At 43.7% G+C, this 24,321-nt stretch overlaps 1 protein-coding gene across 3 annotated transcripts; it reads left to right on the top strand.

Annotated features, from left to right (window-relative positions):
• The first annotated feature begins 206 nt into the window (after positions 1 to 206).
• On the top strand, positions 207 to 22,712 carry Acsm5 (acyl-CoA synthetase medium chain family member 5). 3 transcript variants are annotated; one of them, XM_003477772.5, is made up of 15 exons: positions 208 to 480; positions 1,033 to 1,373; positions 4,095 to 4,312; positions 6,587 to 6,797; positions 8,155 to 8,362; positions 9,512 to 9,655; positions 11,610 to 11,763; positions 13,485 to 13,564; positions 15,106 to 15,229; positions 16,012 to 16,092; positions 16,192 to 16,293; positions 18,444 to 18,571; positions 18,655 to 18,754; positions 20,493 to 20,612; positions 21,290 to 22,712. In XM_003477772.5, the coding sequence occupies exons 3-15, from the start codon at positions 4,109 to 4,111 to the stop codon at positions 21,371 to 21,373; spliced, it is 1,740 nt and encodes a 579-aa protein (XP_003477820.1). In that variant the 5' UTR covers positions 208 to 480; positions 1,033 to 1,373; positions 4,095 to 4,108; the 3' UTR covers positions 21,374 to 22,712. The 3 variants fall into 3 exon arrangements, with proteins under 3 accessions (XP_012997530.1, XP_003477820.1, XP_012997531.1); XM_013142076.3 differs by lacking the exon at positions 1,033 to 1,373 and having other exon boundaries at positions 207 to 480; XM_013142077.3 differs by lacking the exon at positions 208 to 480 and having other exon boundaries at positions 620 to 1,373.
• The last annotated feature ends 1,609 nt before the right edge of the window (positions 22,713 to 24,321 follow it).

The raw sequence follows: 24,321 nt of genomic DNA, 5'->3' as shown, positions 1-24,321 counted from the left end.
TATAGAGAAGCTGCTATTTGGAAATGGGCCACACTAACTGGGCCAGGAAATGAGTCAGGGTCACAGGGAATCCTGATGCAGTAAGGGACCAAAAACCTGTGGATGTTGGCAGTGGCTTCCTGAGCTTCCGCTAGATGGCGCACGTCCCCTCCTCTGCCAGGGGTTGCTCTGAGAACTGAATAAATCTGCAGTTCCTACAAGTGCTTGCCACTGAGAATTTCTCCCATTTTAGTTTAATCTCAGGGAGAAAAAAAAATGCACACTTTGTACCCAGAGTATCAGAAATGAATTTGTACCTGTTACACATGGAAAGTTTCCCCACTAGGTGTGGCAATAAGACATGCTGGGTAAATATTAACTATTTATTATCCATTAATTCAGCAAGTATTTGTGGAGTTCTTCCAACGTAGCAGGTACTGTTCTAAGTGCTGGGAAATGGTGGCGCAGAAGACTCCAAATCTATGCCCTCTTGGAGCTCAGGTTTGTGCACACGCGGGTGTGTGTGTGTGTGTGTGTGTGTGTGTGTGTTAAAACTTTGGGAACTTAATGTGCTACGCTGGGGTATTTTTAGCTAGTGTTCTCAGGGACACAGTGTCCTGGAAGCACACTGTGAGCCAGAACCTCGGAAGATAAACAAGGGGCCAGGGTAGCTGAGCAGAATGAGCAGGGGAAAGCGCAGACAAGAAGCTGGGAAACCACATGGGGTCCTGGAGGCTTTGTCGGGAACTTTGCTGACTGCAGGAAAGAGGGAGCTGCAGGAGGCCTCTTACTTAGTTTTAACAGCTTTATTTAGACAGTGTACGATTAGCAGACCTATTAGTAAATCTGCAGAGTCATGGGGCGCGCCGCCATCATCGTTCAAGGATTTCCCGGAGACCTTAGGAGTCACTCCCTGTCCACATACTCCAGGCCACTGCGCATGCGCCTTCCGTGTACCAGTGAGTGTGGAGCAAAGGACAGACAAGGCTTGTTTAGTATCACTGGTGTAGCTTTTCTGTTCAAACAGAATAAAAATCCCAGCTCTCTTTTCAGATTAGCCGATGATTAAAATTCTCCGGGGCCACATCATCCTCCAGTTCAGAGCCCCCACTCCCTGTCCCGGAACCCAGTGTGATCTGGCAGGCTCTCTGAGCCCTGGAAGCAACCAGGCTCTTGCTGGCACGCAAAGCCTGGCCAGTTGAAAGCTGAAGACTCGGAGACCTTACTGACTTGGGCCTCTGCCCTCTCTTGGCTGTGGTACAGCTGAAGTTCTCTGTGGGAGGCTGATTCTGCAATTTGGATCCTGAGGGAAAAAAATAACTGCAGGCTCTCAAGCTGCTCTTCTAGGCTGAAAGAAACAGAACACCTTTCTATCTCCTAGGCTCAAGAACAAGGTAATTGGGCAAGAAGTCCTTCAGAAGCAGTGGCAGCTGCCCCCTGCCCAGGTTTCTGCTCATTAAAGCCGAGAAGGGGAATGGTGTGAAATGGCCTGAGAAGACTACTGGGGACAGAGTGGGGCCCGGGGATTCCAACAGATCAGCTGTCAAGAAATCCAGGGGCAGAACTCTGGGAGGCCAAGGCAGGAGGGTCGCAAGTTTGAGTGGAGCCTGAACAATTCAGCAGACCCTGTCTGAGAAAAGAATAATAAAAAGGGCTGGGATGTAATTCGGTGTGAAGACCTTGAGTTCAACCCCCAGTACAAAGTCAAGGCAAAAGAGAAGGAAGGAAGGAAGGAAGGAGGAAGAGAAAGAGGGAGGGAAGGAGGGAGGGAGAGAGAGAAATCGGGAAGCAGTCTAGGAGAGATGATGCATGAGGGAGGGACCGGGAAAGAGTGTCTAAGGCCCCAGGCCAGGGTTGGTGGCCGCAGTAGAGATTGGGCCTACACTTTTCAAGGAAGATGAAGCTCAGAAGTCATGTTCTCAAGCCTCCTTCTCTTCATTTGGAGAAACTGGCATTCACAGCAGAGAGTTGGCATATGGATTTAATGAAATAATGTTCACAGAGCACTTTCTGTATGCATGGTAGAGAGTAAGCCTCCTAGAGACTGTGGCTGGTACAGGAGTTTCTTTTCGTGTGACCTTGTTATTACTGAATATTATTCCTATATTCTGTTTTTATTGTTACTGAGAGGAACTTGGCAGGGAGACCTAAAAAACTTGGGACTCAGTGCCTACCTAGGCTGCTGCTTTTCAGATTTTACTGTGTTCTCAGCAGCTCCGGAGACCCCACTAATGTACAGAGTCTAATTCCGCAGAGGCAGGGTGGGAGCTGAGCCCTTGTCACAAGCTCTGGGTGCTGCTGCTGCTGCTGCTGGTGCAAAGACACTGTGAATAGCAAGACACTAAAATAGCCTTGGGCAGTCCAGGGCCACCACCAACCTGTGACCCTTGAGCAACCGATCAAACTGAGTAGTGCTTGTAAATGTGGTACCCACAATGGATTTTGAGGACCTAGTCCAAAAAAGAATAAAATCTATTTCTTTTTTTGTCTTAAAGATATCTCTCCTTTTTTTTGGTTTGGTTTTGTTTGGTTTGCACCGGGGATCAAACTCACAACCTCACACTTGCCAGGCAGGTGCTTATGCCGCCAAGCTAAATCCCCAGCTAGAATAAAATATATTTCTTTAATAATTTTTCATACTGATTCCATATTGAAATGATAATACTCTTCGTGCACTTAGTTTAATAAGATGCAGTGTTATAACTAAGATTACTTGTTTGTCCTTTCTTTTATTCGTAAGAATATCCCCAAGTGGAGTCTGAAAAGTCTTCCAAAAAGGAAAGAGGTTCTTAACTTAGCCCATCAAATAGGTTCTGAATCATATCATGGAAAAAGAAGTCCAGGACACATCAGTCCAAACTGTAAGGTGGATTTATTAGGCCAAATTAGAAAGTAAGGTAAAAAAAGGAAAAAACTTAAGCTTGAATAGCTAAGAGGGATCCACTCTGATTCAAGGTTCAGGTTGGCCTGCTCACAAAGGTAAAAGACCAGCTTTGAAAGGTTAGCTGAGGTGGACCAGGGCCCAGTAAATCATTCTCTCAGTTCTAGTTCCTTGGCTCCATAGGGAACCTTGTGGCTTGAGGGACAATTCCGGTACAAGGAGATGACCCATCATCCTTGCTCAGGAGGAGTGGCCTCAGTTCCCTCGTGGCATAATTGCATCTGCACAGAGGGAGGTGACCCCATCATACAGTGGCTTCCAAGGCTCTGTTGCACCTGGAAGCTGAGACAGCTGTAGGCTGCAGACGTCTGCATGTTGCTCCAGCAGTGTCTAGAGGTGGCTGACAGTGGATGTCTCCAGAAACCTTTTATCTTAGTGTCCATGGTCTTGAAGGAGGATGAACTGGACGAGGTAAATTCAGCCATAGCAAATCTTGTTTTGCCAACTTTTTCTCAATGATTAACATTCCTGCACAGAGACCTTAACAGGAGTCTGATCCAGAGTTTCAGGCTTTAAAACAAAAGCCAAAAACTATCAAGTCCCCTTGCCTCCTTTCTACCTATCTTTCTTTCTTCTCTCCTACCTCAAACTACAGAAAATTATTGGTTGCTCTATTTCTTCTGGGCTGTGCTGTCTGGAAACTTCAGCTTTGTCAGACCCCTTCAGGATTGGCCAAGGGAAATTAGAGGAAACAGCTGGCAGGGAAAGCTTTGAACATTCCCAACACAAAGCAATGGTTAAAGTTTGATCTGATGGATACGCCCATAACCTGATCTGATCATCACATATCCTATACATGCACTGAAATGGGATACTGTGTCCCATAAATATATGCAGTTTAAATGTCAAATACTTTAAATATATTTTTAAAAGTTTTTTTAATGCATCAATGAAGTAAATAATATTAGAGGAATTGCCTGTGAAGGACTGAAATTTGAGAAGGTAATGACCTCAGGCCTGCAGAGACCCTGTTGATAGCAAGAGGTAAGAGATGTGGGCCTCAGGTTCAAGTAAGAGCCATAAGCAGTGTCACAAACAAAACCAACACTGAGGCCACCAGTGTGTTCTCCAAGCAGCATGAGCTAAAGACACCCTCATGACTAGTCACAGGCCTCTCCCCAGCTCCAAAGCCCAGATGTCAACACAGTGGTTTCCCTCCTCTCTTTGGTGACAGGCAGGACACTCGACATGAGGCTATGGCTGAGAGGTCCGGACCTCCGGGCACCGAGGAGCTCCTGGGAATTCTGCAGAGTCTACACACAGCTTTCACCTCTTCCTGCCCCTCAGAAGATTCTGGCTGGCTGGGAAGCCATCAGCCTGGGGAGGCAGCCGGTGCCTGAGTACTTCAACTTTGCCCATGACGTGCTGGACATGTGGGCTCAGCAGGAAAAGGTGACACCCATCCTGTCCTTGTGTCCATCTTCGGCATGCGAGGCTGCCCTCAACCACTACCATGAGACTTAAAGGCAGGAAGACAGGTTGATTTGGGTATTTTGAGCTTGAACTTAGCAATTCTGAAATTTTAAACTGTTAGCATTTAAGCCTCAGAGGGGAAATTGTGAAAATTTGTTATAAGCCAAAAACCTCCTTGCATAATTCCTGAGAGGTCTCGCATTCCTGAGCCCCAAATCATACCCTGATTACCTCCCCACTGATCTGATGAAGAGCAGGAGGAAATTCTGATTTGCTGATAGTCTATCTTTAGTATTTCTCTTACCCCCATTGACTCTACTTCTACATAAGGAGCTCTGGCTCAGTTTGCATACATCATAGTGGATACACAGACTTTAGTTAAGATAATCTCACTTTTTTTTTCCTTTTTTGAGACAGAGTCTTGCTATGCAGTTCAGGCTGGCCTTGAGCTCACTTTGTAGCCCAGGCTGGTCTCGAACTCAAAACGATCCTCCCACCTCAGCCTCCTGAGTGCTGGGATTACAGGCGTGAGCCACCATGCCCGGCTGATAATCCCACTTTCTTCATGTGGCTCACTGCATTGCTTCTTTATTTTCTCTTCTAGATATAAATGTCATGTGTTTTTCTCTGTTTGATGTTATAGGATACATTTTCATTGCTAATAAGGGAATAAATTTTTTATTTCAAAGAAATTTACTTATGTTATCTTTTAGGAAAAACTTGTTCAAAGAAAAAAATGAGGTCATTACTACAGGAGTGGGTGTGGTAAGATTTGAGAAGGTGATACGAGGATGAGTGAGATTACGGGCTTCGCAGTTAGATAGACAGGGCTCACTGCATACCTGAAGTGTAAACTTGAACGACTGCATCCGGGGTTTCTCACGGCACAATGAGTCACGCCATATAGTAGTTGTGAGAGTTCAGTGGGAAGTGAATGTAAGAGATGGAGACAGAATGCTCCGTTCTTAACGGTCTGCAAATCTAAGTTCCTTTTTTTTTTTTTTTTTTTTTTTTGCCATACTAAGGAGCAGCCTTAGAGGACTTCTAATGATAAAGAAAAATAAACAGTTTTAAAAGAGTCAAAAATGTTAGAATTAGGCACTTTTAACAACTCTCCTTCAAAAAAGTAAAGACAACAATCCTAGGAAAGTTGTGACAATCAACTTTTCAGAATTCTGGAAAGTAACCAGAGATTGAAGGAATCAAGAAAGTGTTCAGTAAAGAAAATCGATGAATCTCAGTTTTAAAAAAATGCAAGCCTGCATCATTCCAACCCGCCCTAGTCCCAACTTCCACTTTCCGGTACACAGTAGACTTGGAAAATAATAGCCCTCGTTCCCAGGGTAGCCTGGGCGCTGCAGAGGGAGCAGGAAAGAGTCAAGACCACTTCAAAGCTTCACTGTTTGGTCAGTCTGCTGGTTGTTCGTAAGACCCCGTTTTCAAACCTTTCATTGTGTGAGCTGACTAACAACTCGTCCAGTGAGAAAAGCCTTTTCTTTAGCAGCCATGCACCAGAAAACAATTACAGGCAAGGGTTTTAAATCTGTAGCTGAGTAAAGTGGGCAACAGTTGAGGCAAACCACAGACCGGGGTAATCAAAGAGCTAGGAGACAAGAATAATAACAAAAATAGCTGGGGAATGAGATGCCTGTAGGTACTTGAGAAATTTCCTAATGTTTTTCTGGGAATCTCAAAAGCAAACCTCACCAGTAGGACTTTGTGCATGCATGCTCAGAAAACTCTAAGCTCTCACTTCTGGCTGATCTGGAGATCCTGATCAAGCAGGAAGTTATGCCAAGGTCGATTTGCTACTTTGTACACTCTTTCTTTGCAGGACATGAAAATGTCTTGAGTTAGATAATAGTCACTGCATAGTTCACGGGGCTGTAATCCCAGCCCTGTGAGAGGCTGAGGCAGGAGGATCACAAATTCAAGCCCAGTGTGGGTGATTTAGCATGAGAAGAGGGAATGTAATTCAATATGAAGGCCTTGATAGAAACACACACACACGATGATGTAATTATACAATCTTGAAATATACTAAAAACCAGGGAACTGTACATTTTAAAGTTCATTTTTATGGTAAGTGAATGTAACAGTGCTTAAAAGGGGCAGACACATGACAGTATAAATAATATGCTACCTCTTGCATTAAAAAGCTGTTATGGGAAAAATATGCTTACGCTTGCCTAACCACTAGAAAGATTTTGAAGAAACTAATACCATTTCTCTTGTGCCTAAACTTCTGTCTAGGCTGGGCACCGACCTTCAAGCCCTGCATTCTGGTGGGTGGATGGCAAAGGAGCAGAGGTCAAGTGGAGCTTTGACGAGCTGGGGATGCAGTCCAGGAAGGCAGCCAACATTCTAGAGAAAGTCTGCAGCCTGAAGCCTGGGGACAGAATGATGCTGGTGCTCCCACGACTCCCAGAGTGGTGGCTGGTCAGTGTGGCCTGCATGCGCACAGGTCAGTACCAGGGCTGGGACTCCCTGCCAGAGCTTTGCGGTTGCCGCAAGGGTGGGGAGGAGGAGCAAAATGAATCCTATGTGGTTTGTTCTGTTCCCCTTTGCAAACTTGTTTTCATCATGAGTCAGACGACAATGGGAAAGATAACAAGCAGGCCCACTCAGTGAGATCCAGAGCACAGGGGTTCCTGCACTTCCTCCAGCAGCTGGTATGTGATAGCCAGCACATTAAGTGATCTGCGTGATCAAAACTTCCCTTTGGAGTGCTTATTATTTTTTATGTGACATAAATTTCACTAGTTCCTCCATTTATACAGTTTCATTCGTTTTTTTGCTGTCCAAACAGAATAAATCAAAACCACAGCCCATGTTACTGTGTCAAGGCTCTCCATGTTAGAAGACACCCGACCTGGTGCCTTTAAAGTTCCACATCCCATGATCTCCTTAGACATACTTATCACTTCTCTTCTAGACTACGGTGTCTGATTTATTTCTCCTGCTGACAGCTCTGGTTGTCTCCTGCTTGAGTCCCAAACTAGAACACAGTTCCCAAAGTACCACAAACAAAGTGCAAATGAACCAGACTTCTACTGGAAAAAACTAAAACAGAGAAGAAATGAAGTCCAAATGTCTGATGTAATTTGCGATTGGCCCCTTCCTCTGTGTCCCATCCCCACTGAGTGGATATGGAGAGTAACGAATGCTTTCAGGATTATTTTCTTCTCATCTATGAAATGTGAGTTTTGGACTCAATGAAATGTTTACAACACACATTCTCAGATACTCAAGTATATGATTAAAATACCTGTCTGGTTTTGCCTCCTCACTTCTTTCCCTTGGTAAAATCAGCTACCCCCCTAGAATGACTCTGGCTAAAACAATGTGGGGGCCCTAGTACTCTGATATACTCCCCTATATTCTCCCTGTACCAGCAAGCAACTCACACCCAATAGGAGAAATAATTGTAGCATTTTGTTTGAAAGGCATGGTAAACCATTGAACTAGGTAATCTCTAAGGCAATATAATACCATCACGATCATAGATTCTTGGGCTTACTGCTGCTTGGCTTCAGAATTCCGTCTTTGTAACATAATAGTTACGTGAACGTGGCACGTCTAAATTTTTTAATTTAAACAGTGAGTATTAAAATAGAAGTCACTTCCTAGGATTGTGAGAATTGAATACAATAATGCATGTAATGTTCTAGTGCATGTTAATGCTCCATAAGTGTTTTCTGCATTTTGTTATTATTATCATAGTTATCTATTCCAGCCCTCTGCAGCCCCTGTCAGCTCCTGTGTCTGGCCTCTGCGCTGGAGTCCTCTGCTGTTAAAACATCCCCTCTGTGTGATTTCAGGAGTTGTCATGATCCCAGGTGTCTCCCAGCTGACAGAGAAGGACCTCAAGTACCGGCTACAGGTGTCCAGGGCCAAGTCCATTATCACCAGTGACTCCCTAGCTCCACACGTGGATGCCATCAGTGCCGAATGCCCCTCCCTACAGGCCAAGCTGTTGGTGTCAGATGCCAGTCGCCCAGGCTGGATGAACTTCAGGGAACTGCTGCAGTGAGTAGAGACCATCTAAAAGAATAATGAGAAAATAAAGTCAGGCACTTCCCCTTTAAGCATCAAAACATGAAATAAATTGCTGACTGCCCCTGAGGGTAGTGAATCAGGGAGGAGCTCTCACTTTGGAAGCCAGACTGACCTGAGACATAGTTCTTGCGACTCCTGTAATGTTCAGGTGTACTGAGTCAGCATGGGATGTGTCACTAGCCTTTCTGTGCCTCATTTCTCTCTATGTTGATGTCACTAGTTATTATAGTCAGTTATCTGAGTTAACCCATATGATACATTTAGTACCTAGCAAATGATTGGTAATAAAATAACTTTCATGATCTTAGTGCTTAGTATATTGTAAGCACAATGCTAGATAAGCATTCACCTACTTTCACCCGTGCAGGAGAGTTTTTAATTTATTAGACGACAAGCACTGTGTGTGGTATTCCCAATCATAATGAATAAAACACATTATCTTATTTAAACACAATAAAGAACTCCATATAGTACAATAAAATCCCATCTTACAGATGAAGAAATAAACTTGGAACAGTGAAATGACTTGCCCAAGGTACTAAAAAGAAGCTCAGTCAGGGTTGGGATGGGTCCAAAACCACATTTGCCTTGAAGCAAGGACCTGGGAAATTCAGACTTTCTCCCAATAGCTAGACTCCAAAAGGGACCTCTCAGGGTCCTACACTATATCAATTTGCATCCTACAGACCAGATTACCCTGGGTGTTTTTGAAATACATATTCCAAGGGCCCACACCTGATCTACTTAGTCATCTCTGATCCAGGGCCCTAGGAATCTGTAGGTTTAAAATCAACCCAAGTGATTTAGATGAGCTACAAGAGTAGCCTAGGTCAGCAGCCCTCAGTTTTAGTTGTCATTATAAGAAGCCGAGGAGTGTGTTCCACTAGCAGTTCCCTGCACCCTGGTGCACATCAGGCTCCTGTGATTCATTTAACCTTGTCTGTAGAAGAATGGCAGAACTGCTGTAAGGTGGGTATAGATAATGCAGACTGTGACTCAGCACAGCACCTCACACATGGTATTTAGTGAAATGGTGGTTATATTGTTACTCTAATATCATTGGTACTACTCTCTAGCTTTGTTACTACAAGTGCCATCTGGTATTTTTACCTCTTCCAGGGAGGCATCTACAGAGCATAGCTGCGTGAGGACTAAGAGTGGGGATCCGATGTCCATCTACTTCACCAGTGGGACTACTGGAGCCCCCAAGATGGTGGAGCACTCCCAGTGCAGCTATGGACTAGGTTTTGTGGCCAGTGGAAGGTACTGGAGACAGATCTATCTAGTGGGTCCAAGACAGAGAGTAGATGTGTGAGTGAGAAGGATGAGGGAGGGTTAAATGGCAGCAATTGAGGTGGGGGCAATGAGAGGGCAAGGGTCTTGGTTACTTTTTCACATTGCTGACACAAAACACCTGATGCCAAAAATTATGGAAGGAAAGGTTTATTTAGCTACCGTGTTTGGAGGTTTCAGTCCCCCACTCAGCTGGTTCCAAAGCAGGGTGGCATGGCGGCCACAAGTGACAAAAGTGAAAGGGCAAAAGAGGAGAAGCACACCCCCTTCCCTCCCTTATATTGTATGCCAGCTACCCACCCCTGGGTAGGTGTGTCACTCGCACCACCAATCCCAACGCTAGACAATAAACCAATCACAAATGATAGACTCAGCTGCCTCCATGACTGCATGAGGCTTTGCAGGGATGCCCAGACACAAACCATAACAGCAAGTCAGGCTCTGAGCTTTACTCTGAGTAAGATGAAAAGCCATTAGAAGGGTTTTTTTTTTTTGGTGGGAAATATGCATAAAACACCTTTATCATTTTAAAAACATTTATTTTACTCCATTCATAAAAATCATTACTATCCATGGACCACCATGTGATGTTTCAGTACATGCATACATTGTGTAATGTTAAAATCAGGGCAAACCTACCTATGTACTCAAACATTTGTCATTTATTTTTGGTGGGAACATTCAAAATCATCTAGCCAATTTTATCACTATCATCCTTTAAACATATCATCCATTTTCAGTAAATACTGTCATATAACTGTGCAATCATCACCACCACCCATCTTCAGAAATTTGTTATATCTTCCTAAAGAGAAACTGTATGCCCATTACATCGTAACTCCCCATTAACCTCTCTGCCTATTGCTGGCAACCTCTTCCTGCTTTCCATCTCTATGAATTTAAGGACTCTAGGTACCTCATGTAAGCAGGAGGATATGATATTTCTCAAGTTTTGAAATTTGGCTTTCACTTAGCCTCGTGTCCTTGGCATTCATCGGTTTGGAAGTATATGTCAAAGTTTCCAAACTCTTCAAGGCTAAAAATGTATTTGCATTTCATGTACACATTACGTTTTTAAAGCCATACTTGTGCTGGTAGACACCCGGCTACTGCACACTTCTCTGCCTCACCTCTGTGATTCTATCTATCATTAAGTCCGACTATGTATTATTAAATTCATCTCCTGTCAGAAGCATCTTTCAGACCCATCTCCATCCTTGCTCAAAATGTCATTGTATAAGGGTTTGTGTGTTTCTCTGTTAAAGCATGCTCTCTGGGAGCTTCCTTGATGTGTACACTTACGAAACTGTGAGATACTCAAAGTAAAACTAATCATTTCCATATCCCTGATGCTAAGTGCAAGCTAAGTGCTAAATAAATGTTGGCTAAAAAAGAAAAGGTGCCCAAATCCCAATGTATTGGGAACATTTATTACCTTATGTGACTCTCACTAGACTGTGAACTCCTTGAAAACATGGGAACCACTGTGTTAACTCTGTCCTTAGCCTAGGTAATAGGTACACAAAAGATGCTCAAAAAATATTGTGTTGAGATAATATTTGATTTGGTTGACAGGTTTGATAAGCATAAATAAGTAAAAACCTACAGTGACCAATGCTCCAAATAAGATGATATAGAGGGTGTAATCTTTTTGTAGTTTCGTTGTTTGGCACTGAGAATCAAACTCAGGACCTTGTGGTTGCTGGACAGGCACTTATGCTGCTGAACTATATCTCTGCCCTTGTAATCCTTTTTTATATCACTCTACTACTGAGCTCTATTTATTTTTCATTTTGAAATAGGATCCCCTTAAGTTGTGCAGGCTGGGCTCAAACTTGTGATCCTCCTGTTTCCACCTCCGAAGTACCAGGGGTTCCAGCTAAAGGTATTGCTGAGAATGCTGAGTCTCTCTGCATTTTTACAGTCGGTGGATGGGCCTGACTGGATCAGATATCTTCTGGAACACAACTGACACTGGCTGGGTGAAGGCGGCCTGGAGTCTCTTCCCTACCTGGGCTATTGGATCTTGTCTTTTTGTGCATGAGATGCCCCGAGTTGATACCAAAGTTATCCTGAATGTAAGAGACTGACTGAAACATTGCTTATGTGTTGGGTATAAATGAGATGTGTGGGCTGTGCATTTCAAGGTTGTAGGACAAAAAAGTATGAGCCAGTGACCATAGATTTCCCTCATACTGATACTAACCAAGAAGTCTCCCAGGACCTTGCCTAATCTGGGTCCTGTACACCTATCTCCAATCATTGTCTGTCCTCAAGCTAGAGCCCTAGATGAAGAGCATTTCCTCTGCCCAAACCTTTCCCTCTGCCCGAGGTGACCCTCTCTGCATCAGCTTCTTCCCCATAACCCTCAGCAACACATCCTGCTGCTCACAGTGCTGACCATGAGTCTTTTGCCCAACTGCAGCCCTATTGACCCCGTCTTCCAGGGTCTTCTCATGTAAAGGAAAAATTGATACCCCAGCAAAGACACAGGACATTTTCTTCTGTCCTCTGCATCCTAACTGATGGTTCCTAAACATCCTAGAGCCCATCTACCTATAGTTTTCTTTTAGGAATGGTATGTCAGATGGTGGCAGATAGCACGGGCTGTGCCATCTGTCAAACCTGGCTCTCAATCTAAATATTTCCTAATAGTGTGGCCTTGAAAATGTCACCCAGCCTTGCTGAGACTCAGTTTCCCTATCTGAAAGAACAAAGAGAAGGGCAACATAGTTTTATAGCATTATGATGAGAATTAAACAGTATCTGGTACAGAGCCTGGCACGTTGTAGGTCCTTGACACACATTATTATTATTAATCATCGTAGTAATCTTTTTTAGGACTTGTGTTTGTGTGTGGGTTCTCCTTCTATTCCTCTGCTCTGGCATAGTGCATTCTTTATCTGCTGTTCTGCTAAATAAACACAAATTGCAGCAGCTTAAAATGCAGCACTGGTTATTTCTACTAATCGGGAATCTGAAATCACTTCAGGTCAATCGTTCTAAAGCAGAGATCTCATGAGGTTGTAGTCAAAATAGCAACCATGCTATGCTCATAGCTGTATGATCACCAGTAGTTAAAAGGTAGAAGCAACCCATGTACCTACTCACAGATGAAAGAGTAAATATGCATTGAATGCTATTCAGCCTTTATGAGGAAGGAGTTTTTGCTACTACATGAATGAACCTGGAAGGTGTTATGCTAAGTGAAAGACACCAGGCATCATCGAAGACTACAATCATTTTCAGGCTCAGTTGAGGCTGGAAAATCTGCTTGAAAACTGACCCATGTTTTTTAGCAAGCTACCATTGCTCCCAGGCTACTGGCATTAGGCTTCAGCTCCTTCTCTGTGTGCTCATCCACAGGATAAAGTGTATTCACAACACAGTAGTGTGCTCCACAATCTAATCCAGACACCATCATCTTTGTAGAACCAGTCTCAAAGGTGATATCCATCATCTTGACTGTGTGCTGTTGTCACATAAGTCAACCTGGATGTACTGTGGGAAGGGGCTCCCAACACAACAATTACCAGATGGTGGAGGTTACTGGCGGCTGTCTTGGAGACTGTTCCGCACATGGTTAATAATGGGAATATAAAGACCCAGTAAACCTGCTTCCATGAAGTAAAATGAATAGTGACCCCAAGAAACTGTTGTCAGTTGTTGTTGTTGGGAAATAAGTTTGCCGTGTATCCCAGGCCAGCCTTGAACTCATGATCCTTTTGCCTCAGTCTCCCCAGTGCTGGAATGAGAGGTACATGCCCTCAAGCCTGGCTTATCTCTGGTTTTTGTTTAGACCCTCTCCAGGTTCCCGATAACCAACTTCTGCTGTGTGCCAACCATCTTCCGGCTGCTTGTTCAGGAGGATCTGACCAGGTATGGTCCATGGTTTGGGGCTTTGACAGCCTGATAATGTGAGTGTACAGCAGGGAAAGCCACATATACACACCCGCTCATCCCACCTCTCTTCATTTCGGTCTCTCAGTATTTCTATGCCTCTATCTCTGTTTCTGCCTGTATTTGTATCTGTATCTATTTGTCTAGTGTCTTTTTCACACACACACACCTTACCACAAGCATACACACACACATCCCTTGAAATGCCTTTCAAAGACCATTTTCTGACTCCTAATCCACACACAGATGGACCTAAGTAGATTCAACATAGTGTGAATTTTAGCCCTCAAAGTGGGCTCTGTCTCCCACTACCCATCCATTGGTGATTCCCCCAGCAGCATGCACATTACATCTATAAGGTTACAGAAATTTCTGGATTACTATCTGCTGCCTATGGAATGAGACTTATCCAGCACTCTGGAGTCTGGCAGCACCAATAAACCCAGCACAGCAGATGGTCCATCTCCCCTCCCCAGGTGAACTCAAAGTAGCCATTCTGTGAGCACCTGCCACTGTGCACACTGTAGGTGGCTCAGTCCTGGGAAAATACATCACAATGTGTGCTGGCAGGGCATGACTGGCTGCGAGTGTTGGGGAGAATTTTGTCACCTCTCAGTACCCACTGGCCCCAATCTTATGTCCCTCTTCTGTCTTCCTCCAAAACATAGAGGTTGTCCTTACCCTACCCTTATCCTAAACACAGCCTCACCACAAAGTGCCTAAAAGAATAAACTGATTCAGTTGAGACAAGGTCTATCATAATAAGGTCCATTCCCTGATCTGCTGTGGTTGTCTCCACATTATGATTTTGGCAACACCAAATACCTCAATCCAATTTGATTCAAAAGGGAAAAAATATTGAACGTGTGTTTGTAATCACAGGGTGGTTTTTTTTTCACTTTTGACAATTTACTGAATTGAGAGGTAGCTTCACAATTTATTTAACATCTTTAGGAATTTGGGGACTATTCATCAAAATCCTGGGATTCTTAAAGGGCTTTTGTTATCTTTTAGATTTTTAATCAACTTATCTTTCTCAATCAGATTACTGTCTCAACAATTTTATTGGGAAAGCATGATCAGGTGCATGCTTCTAGTCCCAGAACTCAGCAGGCTGAGGCAAGAGGATTGTTATTAGTTCCAGACCAGCCTGGGCTACATAGTGAGTTCAAGGCCAGCCTGAACTATATAGTAAAATCCTATCTCAAAAAGACAAAAGAAAACTTCTTAATTTCCATCTAAATTATTTTGGTCAGTTCTCTTGGAACTCATCAAGTTATGCTGAAACCTACCATATAAGGTTCTTATTTTATTGCAAATTCAAATAGGATTTTTTAAAGTTATCTGTCCCTGAGGAACGTGCCTGCAAAGCCGGTGGGTTGGGGTCACTTGGGCAGCTCATAGCACAGAAAGTTTACCCTGTGGAGCTTTGGGCATCTATGTGTACCCAGGAAAGGGTCCTGAAGGGTGGGAGGAGATGGGTTCTAACTTGGGTGGCCTTCCTTTCCTGCCTGAGAAAGGTACCAGTTTCGGAGCCTGAGGCACTGCTTGACAGGGGGAGAGGCCCTCAACCCTGACGTGCGAGAGAAATGGAAGTGCCATACGGGTCTGGAGCTCCATGAAGGCTATGGACAGTCTGAGACGGTGAGTGTGAGGGCCAGGCCCTGCCTCCACAGCAGCCCTCGGCCATCAGAAGGTTGTGGCTCTACAACACCTGCCTTTGTGACTGCCCTCTCCCTGAAACCTGTCTCCAGGAAGAGACATGAACAATGAAACTCTCGGACCAAAACTTTATCAACTTCTCTTCCTTTTGGTGTAAAAGTAAAATAATTTCCTAGTTATCCCAGAAAACAGCTCTTGTGGCCAAGGCTGTTACTGGCTCCACCAGAAGAATGCACATTTGCTCCTGATGGAGCCTCAGTCCTAAGCAGTGTCCCCTGTAACCACTAGGGCAGAGATAAGCTATCAACTGTGTCTTCTGGCTTAGTGATAATATATAAATTTCTTCATGCAAGTGCCCAGTGATGTACTCTATAAATGCTTGTTGACTGTGGAAAGAAGAAAGGAAGGAAAGAGGGTAGGATGGATGGATGGATGGATAGATAGATGGATGGACAAATGGATGTGGAGAGGAATAGAGAGGATGAATGTGGAAGGGAAGCAAAGAGGGTAGGAAGAAACAGAGGGAGGAAAGATAGAAGAAAGAAAGAGAAAGAAAAAAGAATGTGGGAAACAGGAGGAAAAAGAAAGGAAGCAGGAGAAAAAGTGAAGGAAGAGGATAGAATGAGGTGAAAGAGAAGAAAAAGAGGAACAGGAGGAGGGAGAGGAAAAAGAAGCGGAAGGGAGAAAGAACTGGATAGCGGAGGAGGGAAAGGCACCAACCAGGAAAGCTGCAGCTTCTCTTACTGGCACCGGCTTCTCTCCAGGTTCCAATCTGTGCCAACGCAAGAGGCACCAAGATCAAGTCTGGCTCCATGGGCCGAGCATCCCCGCCTTACGACGTGCAGGTAGGACAGCGGGAGACCTGTGCCGAGGGAGCCCAGGCTTGGTGGGTGGGTGGCCTAAGGTGCAGACGCTCAGACACCGTCCTGTGACTGCTCCACCAGATCGTGGATGATGAGGGCAACGTCCTGCCACCAGGAGAGGCGGGGAACATTGCTGTGCGCATCAGACCCACCCGGCCCTTCTGCTTCTTCCATTGCTATTTGGTAAGAGACAGAGGACTGCCAGCCTCGGTCACTGTAGAGTTCATAGTGAGCTTTGTGCAGCAGACGATATAAAACACCTGTTGTTTAACCCTTGCATACTGCACAAGGCAGGTTGCTACTATTACCCCTAAGGTATTATCACTGATCAGAAAAACTGTCATTGATAAGGAAACTATGGAAACGAAGTGTCTCATCCACCATTACCCAGAGCATAGCACAGGTCATGGGATTTAAACACAGGTGTGTCAAGGGTGCAAATGTATGTCGTGAGGTGTCCTCATCATTTTAAAGAAGAGAAAAACTAAAGTCCAAGGAAAGGAAGGGTCAGAGTGCAATCACAGGTCAGGGTCAAGTTTTCGGGATTCATTTTATGGTTTCTTGGCATTCCTTGTCCTCTAGGATTTCAGCCCAAATTTCTGAAATAGAAATGACATAGCATCATGTATTGAGTCTGTTTCTGACAAGTTAAACCTACCCTTCCCCAGAACAAGTGAGCATTTTCCAAGTTCCTGTTGACTAGTCCCCAATAACTGAAGCTGTAATACTAACTGAACTAATATGCCTGTCAACTTTATACCCAATATTTTATTACAGCAAAAGATATATTGCCCTTAACCCCCCCCCAAACACACACATACACAATACTTCCCCCTCACATTCTTGCCACTTACTGAAGCACTTCTGAAAGTCCTTTCTGTTGTATCTTTGCGAGGTGTGGCAAAGACACTGACAAGGATAAAGTGGATGGCTCTGCAAGTGCCATTCAATGGAGAGGTCGTGCTGTAGAAAACACTCCCAGAGTCCTCATCCACCCTATGCACTGGGACCTGGTGCTGTGCAACTTCTGTGATTTCCCCAAAGCCAGAATCACCGTGAAAAGTGAGCGTTTTAAATAAATTCAGGAAATCGAGGCAGTTATGACAGTTCAACTAAAGACACTCATGAGAAGAGGACTTCTAGAATTGCTTCAGAAAGTGGCAAGAATGATAGGGTGTGTTTGAAGTGATGGAAGTATTCTGAGGGGGTTATTGATTGTTTAAAATTTAAGTATTCACTCCAGCTTTCTGACCACACCTCATGTCCTTGTCAAATTCCATGAAAAAGTTTGTAAGCATTTTAATTGGGGCAGCGCCAGTCCATAAATCAATGTGGAAAGAACTGACTTCTCTGTGTTTCTTTGCATCTTTCTATTTATTTATAACTTCTTTAATATCCTGTAGTCTTAAGTTTTCTGTGTACACACCTTACAGATTTCGCATTGAATATATTTTTAGGCATTGATAGTTTATCTTTTCCCTTTTTGTTTAAAATGCATTTTTGAATGGTGATATAACTTTATAATTTCCCTACCAAAACTATGTCCATGTTGAGAATATGGGTCAGTGACATTTGACAAATGTATGTGCCTCTGTAATCACCACTACAGTCAAGATATGGAATATTACTGGCCCCACCTCAAGATTCCCTTGTGTCCCTTTGCAGTCAACCTCCCTACTCCAGATCCTAGGCAATTTGTATCTCATTTCTTGTCACTATACAAGAATTTTATCTTTTTAAGAAGAACGTACATAAATGGAATCATAAAATACCCACTTTTGAGTGTCTAGTTTCTTATACTCAGCATAATATTCTTGCCATTCATGTATCCTGTTGCATGTGTTAAACATTTCTTTCTTTCTTTTTTTGGTACCAGGAATCAAACTTAGGACCTTGAGCTTGCCAGACAGGCACTGCACCACTGAGCTATATCCCTAGCTCAGGAACTTTTTATTTGTATTGCTCAGTAGTAGCTTTTTCTATAAAGCTTTGAGAACCATAGTTTGCTGTTTGGGTTCCTTTTCCTCTACCTTGACTCCCACCAATAAGTCTTTCAGCCAACCCTACTTTTTACCTTCTGCTTACAGAGCCAAATCACTTGAATCCACCTCAAATCACTTCTTGGCAGCTCTCTTCATATTTACAGAGGTAAACGCACAATCTGACAGGACCACACTCCCTGCCCATGGGGCATTCTGGCTGGCACGGGCATTGGAACTAACTGCTGTGTTTCTAATTAGAGGCTCCCTGATCCCCTGCACAGAGCTGCTGGGGCAGTGGCTGCCCTAAATGGCTGGTTCAGGTGTCCTTCAGGGCCTTTCTGTGTCTTTCAGGACAATCCTGAGAAGACAGCAGCATCCGAACAAGGGGACTTTTACATCACAGGGGACCGGGGCCGCATGGACACGGATGGTTACTTTTGGTTCATGGGAAGAAATGATGATGTGATCAACTCCTCAAGGTCAAGCCACCTGCTCTTTCCTCCTCCCTTTGCACTTTCATGGCAGAAGGAAGGCCCTTCAGAAGTTTATTTTTCTCTTCCAGCTACCGCATTGGACCCGTTGAAGTGGAGAGTGCCCTTGCTGAACATCCTGCTGTCCTTGAGTGTGCTGTGGCCAGCAGCCCAGACCCCATCCGGGGGGAGGTCAGAAGACAGCTAAGAGCGTAGCCTCCTGCTTCTGTGCCTGTTAGCACCCAACAGAGCAAGCAGGAAGGGCCAGGCTCCCCTATAAATCTCACCCCCATCTGTACCACCAAATACCACCCTCAGCCCCATTTCCTTTCCACTAAGCATCATCTTCACACCTTTAGAGATACACTTTCTAGAGGGACATGATGGGAAAATACCAAGCTTTCATTCTGAGGGAACACCGAACTGGGCTCAGAGAGGCTGTTGGGCAGGAGTAGTTGGTGGCAGATACAGGTTCTGTTATCCACTCTGTTCAGTAAAAAGCCTTTTTATCTTTGCATCTAGCAAGCACACTAGACATGGTTGCTGAGAATGCTAACCCAGAAAGGACAGCCAACCTGAGAGATATCAGGATATGTATCCAGAATGGCCTTACTATACCAGGAGCACAAGCCAAGCGTAATAAGCTGAGCTTTACAGGAGAAATGCGTATTCCTTTTTTGAGTTCCAAAGGAATAGATAGAATGGGAAAGATCAGCTAATAGACATACATATTTTCACTGGCTGGAAATCCAACATAAGCTTAAAGTACAATGCGACTGTCTCATGCAAGATAGTGAGACATCATTTTGTTCCCTTGAAAACCTCAGACTCAGAGGACAGGTTCTCAGGGTTTGGTCCCTGGACTTTTCACAGCTGCACTGCACTCATGCAGATTTGTGGAGCTCAAGTTGGACTTGCTGAATCAGACTAACTGGGATGTAGCCCATTCTGGCTGGCAGCCTTGCCAAATGACTTCCATTAAACTTTGAGTCCAGGAATATAGCATGGGGGAGATGTGAATCTCAGCCGTGATGGAGAAAATTATCCTGGAAAAGTGAACTCTTCTCAGCATGCCGTGAATTCACTGGAGCCAAAATAGATGGCTATATCCTCAGAGTTAGTTCTTATATAATGCTTAGACTAGAGCCTCACACATAGCAAGTGCTCAATAAATGTTTAGTAGAAAAAGCACTTGCTAGAAGCCAGATCTGCCTGAATATGAAATGACAGGGAGTTTCCTGCCTCTAGGAAGTTTGTTAGGACCATGAACCCTAAGGTGTCCCCTAAGATGTTGGAAGAGTTTGAGGCTCATGTGGACCTACAACCCAGTGGCTTTTTGAGCTTTTTCATTCCTGTGAGAACCCTGCTCATTTATGCACTTATACTTCTCTTGGGCAGAAGGCACCCTGCAGGAAAAACCTGGGCAGAGAAAGCCGAGGTACAAGTGTCTTCGGGATACCCAGGACAGTAGTACAGCTCAGTATTTGTTGACTGAAAACATTTGTACATACTACCTGCCCTCACCCCCACACCCCCAAAAAATCACAGCTGCCCTTACAGTTCTTTTTCTCCAGTCCTGCCCTCCTGACCCTGTTCCTTGCTATCCTCCTAGTCAGGAAAATCTAGAAGTAAGTGGCCACAGGAGTCTGTGAAGCTCCTTCCTCCAATGTATTAGCATTTTAAGCAAGATAATCTGCCTTCCAATGAGGTCATGGCAAACAGGGGGATTGCTTGGCAAAAAGAGTTCAAAAACTCATTCCATGATCCTGAAAGGCAAATGGGAAAATTCATGCTGTCCATTTCACTGAATGTGCCCATGGAATGGGAAGTACCTTCAGCATGGGCTGGGAAGTGTGAGCACATGGTTACAAGGCTGGCTGGAGGAGGGAAGAGTTGTAATGGAAGGCTTGGTCTTGTGGGGTCTTTGCAGGTGGTGAAGGCTTTCATAGTCCTCTCTCCGGCCTATTCCTCCCACGACCCAGAGGCACTGACCCGGGAACTCCAGGAGCACGTGAAGAGGGTAACTGCTCCGTACAAGTACCCTAGGAAGGTAAACACCCTGCGTTCTAGGTCACAACAAGCCAGGAAATCAGATGGCCACATGATACCTGAGCTCATACATGAGGCCAGGCTCTGTGCCACACAGTGGGAGGGCAGACGTGGAGAGATGTACACCCCCCAGATCCTGCTACAGCCTCCTTCCTTCCTTCCTTCCTTCCTTCCTTCCTTCCTTCCTTCCTCTTTCTTCTCTCTCTCTCTCTCTCTCTCTCTCTCTCTCTCTCTCTCTCTCTCTTTTCTCTTTCTTCCTTTTTTTCAGCACTGGGGATCGCATCCAGGAGTAATCTGCCACTCAGTTACAGGAGCACTCTGCTCTGTTCTGAAGCAGGGTCTCATTAAATTGGCTTAAACCTTGTGATCCTCTTGCCTCAGCCTCCTGGAGTGGTAGGATCACTACTTCACCCAATTTGTCTGTTTTTTACTGGACCTCCCCAGGGCCCACTGAACTCTTACTCTAAGAACTGCCTTATGAAAGATGCAGAGGGTGATATAGAATTGCTGACAGCCCACCTGCTCCAAGCTCTAGCTATTTGGATTTTTGGTACTTGGGAAAAGCCCGGTTCATGGACACTTTCCCAAAGTGGCAGCAGGTAAACTTTCTTTCAAGACAAAAGTCTCTTGGGAAAATGATTTCTAAGTGTGTTTTTTTTTTCTTTTTCTGGTCACTAGGTGGCTTTTGTTTCAGAACTGCCAAAGACAGTTTCTGGAAAGATCCAAAGAAGTAAACTGAGAAAGCAAGAATGGGGGAGATGATGTGCATCCCCTGGTCCATAGTCCTCTGGATGTTCTAGGAAGTGGTGGACTCACTGGTCATCCCCTGCTCCAAACATCGTCCCCTCAGCCCTGTAGACATCAAGATGCTTAGCTTCTAAATGGGCATCTCCAGAATCACCACAGGATCCTGGAAAAGAAAGGAAGAGCATCCCTGACCCAGAGCACATAGCCATGTCCCAGTCTAGCAAATGCCCAAAGGCTCAATTTGCCCTGCAGCCTGGGGGCATCCCCAGCATATGCCCCCTTGGTCTTAGTAAGAGCTCCCAGCTCCCCAAAGCAATGATGGCTTGGTTACCTTAAGCTTAGCCACTTGTGTGTAGTCTCTCCTGTGACAGTGTGAAGATTTAACCTTTCAGAAGAAGCCATTTGATAATAGCATCCAGGCTATAAAATGGGCCAGTCCTTTAATTTACAAACTCCAACTCTAGAAGGCTGAGGCAGGACTGCAAGCTCAAGACCATCCTTGGTCAACTTAGAGATTTAGTGAGACCTTGTCTCAATGGGGGAAAAAAAGCACTGGATATGTAGCTCAATGCAAAAATGTAATCCCCCATGCTGGAAGAAAAAGAAGAAGAAGAAGAAGAAGAAGAAGAAGAAGAAGAAGAAGAAGAAGAAGAAGAAGAAGGAGGAGGGGGAGGGGGAGGGGGAAGAGGAGGAGGAGGGGGAAGAGGAGGAGGAGGAGGAGGAAAAGAAGAAGAAGAAGAAGAAGAAGAAGAAGAAGAAGAAGAAGAAGAAGAAGAAGAAGAAGAAGAAGAAGAAAACATTTGGTGTTCAAAGATACTCACTGTAGCATTGTTTAAAACTGCAAAACAAAACAACAAATCAATGTTAAAACAATAGATGTTTGATTTTATTATGTGATGGCATGAATTTTGAAGAAAACAAGACATTATAATAGCCAGTGCTGATTTAATATCATCTTGATTTGAAGTCCTACCATACTTTTGTTCTTCTGTTTCCATTGGTTCTATCATGTAGTATCTTATTGGATTTTACCATGTGTGGTAGTATAAACAAATTTTTTATGGGCAATGAGATAATATACTAACCATTGTTCATTTTCTGTTATTTGGTTCTGAATGACTTGTAATACTTTCATTCTCTTTAATGGTTTTATACCATTTTGTTATGTTTGATACTATTGTATATGAAAGTATGCTCAACTATTATTTCAAGGAAAGAGACATTATGGTAGCTACTGTTATATCAGGTTGTCTTGTGGTGAAATACTGTGTTGCTTAAGTTGTTCTGTTCTGATCTGCTTTGTTATGTCCTCTTTTATTTTAATCTCTTTAAAATAAAAAAGTAGAAGGATTAAGCTATCATCAATTAAATCAATAACACATTTAAAATACTCAAGGATTGAGATTTTGTAGGTAAATGAACATAACTGAAACCATTCTCATTAGTCAAATAAATCAGACTCACATGTGTAAGCATCATATTGTCTCCCCAATGTGAGAAACTGAAAGAGTATATAAGATCCAAAATGTACAATAGATGTTGTGAAATGTGAACAAATTTTTTAAAAGGAAAAATGAAGTAGGATGGGGAAAACAGGAAAAGAGGCCAGGGATTTAGCTTAGTGGCGCAAGTGCCTGCCTTACAAGTGTACAGTCATGAGTTCGATCCTCAGTACAAAAAGAAAAAAAAAACCAGCAACAACAACAGGAAAAGAAGGAAGGAGAAGGAGAAGGAAGGGAAAAGGAAGAAAAATGCAAGTTAGTTATATTGTTAGTGTGTCTTAGCTCATAAGAAAGGAGGTTTGTGCTACTATTCATTGGAGAATATTTTATGACCAAATCTTGTACTCTGAGTAACTACTTTTTTGAGGGATGAGAGTGGGGATTAGGAACCAAACTCAGGACCTTGCACTTGCCATGCAGGTACTGTGCCACTGAGCTAAATCCCTGGCCCTACTACTTTGAAGATAATAATATGCAATTTATTAACTATTGTTATTCACCTATCATCTTGTTATGAAATTCTGTTTTACCTTTTTTCCATAAAATAAAAAAATGTACTCAAGAATAGTTTAATATATCTTAGGAAAAATATAAGCTATAGTAAATTTAAAAGGTAGAATGAAAATTATTTTCATACTATGGAGTCACAATTCAAGGAGGGGGAGTAAAGTATAGCTGGGGAAACATCTGAAAGAAAATATACTAGGAAACCCAAGCAGCTAGCAGGGGCTGGAATCCAGTCTGGGCCCTGAACATGCATGCAGGCTGAATTCCAACACATGGGGAAGCCTTAAAACTTCACTCCCAGGCTGTAAGATCACATCTACCATCTGAAATCACCCTAGGACACACAGAGAGTACCAACTGGCCTAACTGGGCCAAGCCCAGCAAACCCCAAGCGGCTAGCAATGGCCTGCCGTCTGCCCTGGGAGCCAAAAGTGGACCAGGTGATCCCAGTGCATGAGGGAAGTTATGAAACATTACTCAAAACCCAGAAATACAGGAAAAAGACAAAACAGAGCAAAATGCAATCTCAAACTTATAGCCCAACCCAAGCAAGCATAGGACACATAAACACGGAAGAAAATATAAACCAAACACCTAAAATGTCTGAAATGATAACAACTAAAGAAAAGAAACAACTCCAGGAAACTATAAAAGAATTCAAATCATAAATAGTCTGCCAGGTAAAAGAAGAAATGATAAATGTAATGAAAGAAATGCTGAACACATCTAAAGAAGACATAGTTTAAAAAATTAGAGGAACAATGCAAAAAGATGGAAACTCTGAATAAACAATGTAAGAAACAAAATGCATGAAACAGATTCAAAGAGATATACAGAAAATCAAAAATTCCATTGAAAGTTGGCAAAACTTTTGGCCTCAACAAAAGTGAAGATAGAATTTCAGACCTCGAAGACAAGATTGCAGCTAGTGAACAGGAAAGGAAAAGTATTTTA

This window comes from Cavia porcellus, unplaced genomic scaffold (genome assembly GCF_034190915.1).
Source record: "Cavia porcellus strain 051 isolate PalLab524CR breed Dunkin Hartley unplaced genomic scaffold, mCavPor4.1 scaffold_16, whole genome shotgun sequence".
Classification (NCBI taxonomy): domain Eukaryota; kingdom Metazoa; phylum Chordata; class Mammalia; order Rodentia; family Caviidae; genus Cavia; species Cavia porcellus.
Note: the sequence above shows the minus strand (reverse complement) of the source record. Positions and strands in the feature narration are given on the sequence as shown.